The sequence below is a fragment of the Trichechus manatus genome, unplaced genomic scaffold (assembly GCF_000243295.1).
Source record: "Trichechus manatus latirostris isolate Lorelei unplaced genomic scaffold, TriManLat1.0 scaffold00057, whole genome shotgun sequence".
NCBI classification, from domain to species: domain Eukaryota; kingdom Metazoa; phylum Chordata; class Mammalia; order Sirenia; family Trichechidae; genus Trichechus; species Trichechus manatus.
The window spans coordinates 11,076,220-11,083,627 of NW_004443993.1; the positions used below are offsets into that span (position 1 = coordinate 11,076,220).

General features: G+C 60.7%; 1 protein-coding gene across 1 annotated transcript in view; it reads left to right on the forward strand.

Moving 5' to 3' along the window:
* The window catches only part of MAP2K2 (mitogen-activated protein kinase kinase 2), a 34,263-nt gene extending 27,349 nt beyond the window's left edge, over positions 1-6,914 (forward strand). The window contains exons 9-11 of the mRNA XM_004378462.2: positions 1,340-1,401; positions 2,624-2,669; positions 5,870-6,914. Of these exons, the coding sequence (XP_004378519.1) occupies positions 1,340-1,401; positions 2,624-2,669; positions 5,870-5,980 (219 nt within the window). The 3' untranslated portion in view covers positions 5,981-6,914. The remainder of the gene's footprint in view (positions 1-1,339; positions 1,402-2,623; positions 2,670-5,869) is intronic.
* The last annotated feature ends 494 nt before the right edge of the window (positions 6,915-7,408 follow it).

Consider the following 7,408-nt stretch of genomic DNA (forward strand, 5'->3'; position numbering starts at 1 on the left):
GCCAGCTAGTACGAGGAGTTGCAGGAGTCGAACCCAGAGCTGTCACTCAGAGCCTCCTCACTGCGCACCCTCTCTGGGCCTTCGGTGGGCCTAGGTAGGTTTTCTGGAGCCCCTTGGAGTCCGGGAAGAGAGACAGTGCAGCCAGGTCGCATGCGGCACTGGGCCCAGCCCAGGGCTGGGTCACGAGGTGAGAGGCTCAGAGTAGGTCAGCGACAACAGGGCTTGGTGGCTCTGGTGACACAGCTCTCCTGCACCTGGCAGAGACGCCCAGGGCGGCTGCCGGCCCCTCCCACCTGAGTGCGCAGTTTCAGCCCCAAGACGCTGGGGAGGGGAAGGCCTTGTGGCTTCACCAGAACATTCCCTGACCCTGCACCGTGGCCGCCCCTTCCCCGTGGAGGCACGTACCCCACTGGGCTCCTCCGGGGCCCCCAGCTTGGGGCCAAACCTTGGGAACGAGTCACCCTCCTGTCGTTCAGACCCCTAGCTCATGCCTGCTTTCTTGGTAAAGGAGCCCAAGGCCCTTGGTGCCACCAGGGGAGTGGCATTCCATGGAGGTGACAGCAGGCAAGAGCGAGGCTGCGAGGTCATCCCAAGGTCAGAGCTGGGCCATGCCCTTTAACCTTCCTGAGCCATAAACCAAAAAACAAACCAGCGGCGGGCGAGTCAGTTCCAACTCACGGCAAACCCGTGTGTGTCCGATTAGAAATGGCTGATTTTTCGGAAGTAGATGGCCAGGCCTTCCTTTTGAGGCGCCTTTGGGTGGCCTTAAGCCTCCAACCTTTGGTTAGCAGCCGAGCACGTTCACCATGTACGCCCCCAGGGACTCTCCAAGCCATGGAACAGGATCACAGCGTGTCCACTGAGTGTCACGGTGGTTGCTGAGAGCCCTCAGGACAGCCTGGCGCTTGGTGTCTTTAGTTTATGGACGTTGGCCCTGCCCTCTCTACGGGCTTGAGTTCCGTGTTCCCAGCGGAGAGAACCAGACATGGGACCTGAGATTGTCCTCATCTCCACGAGAGCGACCACTGCTCTCCTTAACCATAACCACCCCGTGATTCCCAGAAAGTTCCAGAAGAGCCAGAGCACACCCCAGCTGGGGGGTGGCTGTGCCTGCCCGGTGGGCGTCAGAGGCAGGAAGGCTGCTGGCGGTGAGAGCAGGTGTTGCCCTCTGCTTCCTGCAAGGTCACTTCTGCCTCTGGGGACAGGGAGGGCCTGGGGGGAGCCTCCCCAGGCAGAGGGCCATGCAGTTATCCCACCTGAAAGGTGTGGAAACGCCTTTCTGGGTGGTTCCAGAGCCTCCTTGAGCTGATGGACCCCACCTGTCTCTTCTTCCCCACAGCCTCCCCCCAAGCTACCCAGCGGCGTCTTCACCCAGGACTTCCAGGAGTTTGTAAATAAATGGTGAGCGCCCCTCCAGCACCATCCTGGGCGGGCGGGCAAATGGCCTGGGGCCTGACCCTGGGAGGCCCGTCCCTGGGAGGCCCCACCACCTCCTGGGCCACCCGGGCACTGGCTCAGCCAGCCCATGCCCCAGCCGATGAACCGAGCCTGCCAGTTAGGAGTCCCGGGTCAGGAGTCCCAGGCGAGCAGGCAGGTGGGCGGGCGGCAGGGTTTGGAGGGGTGGCTGGAGTGCACCTCAGAACCAGATTCCCTTCCCAGGCCACAAGGGTCACGATTCCCAATGCAGAGCCCAGCTTGTCCCCAAAACCCAGAATGACTCCGGCTTCCACGCCCTTGGGGTCTTTTATTTGAAAAGAGCTGTTATTCCCACCTGGCCGTCTGCCAGCAGCAGCCCCAGCCCCCTGGCCCCTGGGTTCTGTCACCCACCAGCTTCCAGAGAAGCCTTCCAAGCAGGTTTCTGAGCAAGTCGCCAATGGCTGTTGCTTCTTCTGCCCACAGGAGACTGGGTAGCGTCTCTGGCCTGGGCCTCATGCTGGGGCCAGCAGGGAGGGGAAGGGCCGCCCACTTACCCTCGGGGCGGTGCTCCTTTTCCATTGGGGCGTCCACCAACACAGCTGCCACTTGGATGCCGTGTGATCCACAGCACAGACTTTTCCCTGTGGTGACTCAGCGCACCACGGGCCATTTGCACGGCCTTATAGCAGGCTCACTGTAGTCAGTCCGGTTTTACATGGAAGCATTTTCATACATGTGTGAGGTATTTTAAGAAACACCGTTTGACCCTGAGCTGCTCGGAGCAGTCGGCTTTGGGCAGTTCCCTCTGGACCTTCTGACCCCTGGGCGAGCGAGCAAGCGAGCCAGCCAGCCCGCGAGCGAGGCAGCGTGGGGTTTTTATGCAAATTTAGCTGCAGTTGCTCCTGGGCTTCTGGCTGGAAAGTGGGGTGTAGGACATTTCCCACCCCATTTTCTGTCCCCTCGTTTCTTGTTGCCAGGCCCTGTCCCTCCCCTCCCCGGCATCTTGCCATTCAAACCAAGGGGCAGAGATGCAGCCCCTCACCCTGGCTGGGACTTGGCAGCGTGGCTGTGGCAGATCAGGTCTGTGCCCCCAAATGGGGCCAGCACAGGTGGCCAGCCACGGCTCACAGTGCAAGTCTGCCCGGCGCATGGCTGACCGAGCTCTCTTGTCCCCCTTTCCCCTTCCTCCCGCCTCGCGGACCCCTAGCCTGATCAAGAACCCGGCAGAGCGCGCCGACCTGAAGATGCTGATGGTGAGTAATGTGACAGGCGGGGCCCAGGGCTGCCACCGGGTGGCTTCCTCCTTCCCTCTGAGCCGGGGACACCCAGGACAAGGAGGTGCTCACCCAGGCCCACCACCTGCACCGGCTCACAGTCGGCACCTGAGCTGGCGGGGAGCAGGCCAGGGCGGAGCCGAGCCCGCGAGCCCTCTGGGCCTCCCTGGCCCGTTAGCACAGGAACCAAGAGTTGGACGCAGGCCTCGAACCCCGGGAGGACAGAACCACCCCGCGGTGCCCGGGATGGGGGCGGGCGAGGTGTTCAGCTCCAGAGCGCTGTGGGTGCTGAGGCTTTGGAGGCATAGGGCTGGTTTCCTTCCTCATGTGTGCCTCGGGTGCCCTGCTCCTGGTCTCCTCTCCTGCCTCCCCGCTGCTTCCTCCTTGTTCGCCTGAGTGGGGTCCCACTCGCGTGCCTGGGGGGGGCTCTCCTTTTGGTCTAGGGCAGTGCTGGTGGGCACCCTGCCCTCAGCAGGAGGGATGGCCTCAGAGGCCCTTTCCTTAAACTCAGCCTCAGCTTCCCTGAGACCAGGCTGTCTGCTGACCCCGTCCCCAGCAGGGGTGTCACGTCCCCATGAGGTCGAGACGGCTTTGGCCTTCCGGAGTGAGCCGCGGTGCCTCCTTCACACCCAGCTGCCAGAGCATCGTGCCCCAGCCCCTTCGTCATCAGCGACCCCGTAACTGCTCCTTCCATCCCCACAGCTAGTCGGATCTAAGAACCTTTGGTCCTAGCAGAGCTCGTTTTTGTGGGGGCCCCCAAGAAGGAAAAGGAGGCCCATTTTAGAGGTCAGACCGCAAACCTCAGACGACGCTTCGTCTCACGTGGCAAAGCGAGACAAGGCGAGCGTCAGAATTACTGGATCTGGTGTTTTGAAAAGCCAAACCGTGCCCTTCAGGGGGTTCCCATGCCCCTCCCCATGGCCAGCAGGGACCCACTGCTTTCCTTCCCCACCCCCACACGCCCTTCTGCTCCAGTGAATCCCAGGACCTACCTCTGCATGGCCGGTCTTCTCCTTAGAGGACGCTTCCCGCCCCGGCGCTGCCTCCCCGGTCGGCCCCAGGCCGCCTCGCCCGGCCAGACCCCGTTAGCTGCAGTGGCTGCTGGCCTGTCCCGGTCTGTGTTGCTGTTCGCTGTAGCCCTTGGGGAAAGACAGGTGGGGAGTCTGTCCGTCTGATCCTTTCTAGAAGCCCCAGCACTCAGTCCTGCCTCTGACGTGAGGAGGCGTCTCGTTACCAGGTGTTAGATGAGTGACAGGGCGGTGTGTGCTGGTTGTAAAGTGTATGCCAATGACGCAGACGCACGGGGACGTGGCGCTCACCTGTAATACCCCCCGCCCCCGCCAAACACGCAGCTCTCCACGGCAGCCTGGTGCGGTAAAACCTTCCAGATCTTGTCTTTCTGCCTTAGTGAAAAGGCATGTTATCTGTATACACATCTTAGGTCTCTAGTGCTGATGTGGCAGAAATACCCCAAGGGGATGGCTTGAACAAACACACTTATTCTCTCACATTTAGGAGGCCAGAAGTCCGAATTCAGGGCGCCGGCTCTAGGGGAAGCCTTTCTCTGTCTGTCGGCTCTGGGGGAAGGTCCTTGTCTCTTCTGAGCTTCTGCTCCTGGGCGGTCCTCACGTGGCTGGGCGTCTCTCTTCCCCCATCTCTTCTTGCTTCTTGGTGCCTAATCTGCTCTTTTTATATCTCGGAAGTGATTGGCTTAATACACGCCCTCCACGGATGTGGCCTCTTGTCTTGACAAAGAGAACCCATTCCCAAATGGGGTGACAACCACAGGTGTAAGGGTTCGGATTTACAACTCATATTTTGGGGAGACACAGTTCAGTCCATAACAATACGTAGCCCTGATTTTTTTAACCAGAGTAGCCGCTGGGCTTTTGAAAACCAGCTGCTGTTGTGAATTCTCTTCGTCACTGCCCCTTCTGGGACCGCAGACAGCGAGAGCTCGGTTAGATCTGTTTTCCTTGGTTTTTCAACCAAGCCTGCGACAACCTTTAGGGAGATGAGAGGCTCTTGCCTTTGGCAGCCTGTGTAGGGAGATGACTTGCAGGTCTTGGTGTCCTGTGGGGAGGTGTTGGTACCGTTAACTGCCATCAGGTGGGCCCCTGCTCACAGCGACCCCCACCCGGTGCACAAAGGAAGGGCCCGTGCGCACCATCCCTGTGATGTAGCCCCAGGGGCCATTGTCATGCACACGGTTTTCATGGTTGATTTTTCAAAGTCGATCACCAGGCCCTGCTTCCTAGTCCCTCTTAGTCTGGAAGCCCGGCTGCAACCTGTTCAGCGTCCCAGCAACACGCAGCCTCCACGGACAGACGGGTGGCGGCTGTGCGTGAGGTGCACTGACTTTTAACGAGACTAGAACCCGGGTCTCCTGCGTGGAAGGCGAGAATTCTGCTATGGAACCACCCCTGCTTCTGTTGCGGATTGGAGGCCCCCCACACCCTGCCCCCCGCCCCCGTCACAGCATCTGTGTAGCTCTCCCGGCCCGTCTAAACCCGGAGTCCTGGTGTGACACGGTCCCGCGTGGGAACCACCAGCCGAGTTAAACGAATCAAAATTAGATAAAATGCAAAATTGGGGTCCTCGGCCACAGCAGACACAGGTCAAGGGCTCAATAGCCTCAGGTTGCAAGTACTGCCGGGCTGGGCCGAGTGTAGAGAACGGAGCCCCCCTCGCAGAATGTTCTAGACAGCACTACTCCAGGGCTGTGGGTTTTACCCGAACCGCCCTGCCCTTGGGGGACACTGGGTGATGTCTGGGGGCCTTCGTGGTCATGATGGGGATGCTAGAGGTATCGAGTGGGTGGAGGCCAGGGGTGCTACTGAGCACCCCTACAGGGCCTGGGACAGCCCCACCCCAGAGAAGGATATAGCCCTGTGTCTGCAGTGCCGAAGGAGAGGGACCCTGTCATCCACGCCTCTGGGGTCCAGGCTCTGAGTCGGGTATCCGTTGCCGGCACCCCGGTTCGGCCCTGTCGCACACGCCCTCTCCTCTCTGGGTTTGGTCTGTCCCCCGTCCACAGCGTGTCTTCCGGAGGCCGGGCCGGGGGTCCTTGTATCTCCGTGTCATTTCCCTCTGAGTCCTGTGCCAGGGCCGGGGAGGCCACTCATCCCCCTTCTGGCAGACACCAGGCCCAGCCACTCACCTGTCCCTTTCCCTTCCAGAACCACACCTTCATCAAACGGTCCGAGGTGGAAGAAGTGGATTTTGCAGGCTGGCTGTGTAAAACCCTGAGGTTGAACCAGCCCGGCACGCCCACGCGCACCGCCGTGTGACGGTGATGCCGAGCCGTCGTCCCTGCCTGTGCCCTGCCCTTCCAGCCAGAGACGGGCCGGCGCCCCTGCCCCTGCACCCTGGCCCTCCGTGGAGGGCACCATCACGGAAGACGCTGGAACATGCTCCCGCCCCCACCCCTCCCACCTGTCAGTCAGCGCAGCTCTCTGGGTTCCGGGGAAGGGTAGCTGCTCGTCTTGCCTCCTTGGAACCTGCTTACCTAGGTTTAAGAAAAAAAAAGCGGGGGGAAAGAAAAAGCAAGTGGTGCCCATTGTATTTTGTTGCGTTTGGTTTTGGGGGTGTTAGCCTTTGGCTTAAATGTCCCTGCGTGACACACCCACTGCTAACCGAAAGGTTGGCAGCTCGAGTCCACCCAGAGGCACCTCAGAAGAAAGTCCTGGCAACCAGTTTCCAAAAAGCCAGCTGTTGAAAACCCTATGGAGCACAGTTGTCCTGTGACCCACATGAGGTCGCCAGGAGTTGGGGTTGACGACGGCAGCTGGCAATGTGGATCAGCCCCAGGGTTGAGGAGCTTCCGGTGAGGACAGCCCTGCAGGAAAACCTCAGCGCCAGCTCGAGATGGGGGAGGAAGGGAAGAAAAATGGTGTCGGGGACTGGCTTCACCCCTTTCCAGCCTCAGCGTGGACCCCCAGGCAGCGGAAAGGGGAACCCCCACCCGCCGCCTTTCTGCCCTCTAGTAGAGAAGCTTAGCACAGGCTCCCTGGCTGTGATCAAGTCCAGTCCCCTTTGCCTTCCCCTCCGGGTCACTTCTGCCACCTCAGAGAGCTGGCGCCAGCAGGGTGGTCCTCCGTCCCTCCTCTCAGTGACCAGAAACTTCTGCCTCCTCACCGGAAGAGCGGCAGCTGAGCTGAGAGTCGGCTCGGCAGAAAGGAAGCGTTGGGTTTACACGCGCAGACAAACCTGCACTCGCTCGCAGCTGACAGATGTGGGTGGGCGGCTCTCGGTCCCCTCCGCCAGCCCTGCCAATCAGAATGGCCACCCGGCACGTCACTGTCAGTGTCCCCAAGGTGCACGTGACTTTTAGATTTACGGAGGCGAAGGTGGGGGGTCTCTTCCTAGTTCAGGCCCCAGGGTCCCCGCAGGGCCCTCTGCTCCAGTCAGCTTTTCGCCCGTGCTTGACTTGCCGTGACCTTGCCCACGGGAGAGCCAGGGCCCAGCTCTTGGGGCTCCAGGGCCGAGAAGGCCCCCTCGGGGCTGCCGGCGGTAGGAAGTGGTGGAGGGCAGGGTTGTATCTGAGGCTTCCCCTTCTCTCTGAAGATGTCGGGGCTGAGTGAGCTCTCCCCCTCTGTACTTCCCGACGGCTTGAAACAAGCTGATACTTAACCTGTGGGCACATTGCAGACGAAGGGTTCTCTGAGGGAGCAGCAGAAGACAGCAGCTTGTGGTCTAGTAGGAACTGCTGGATTGTC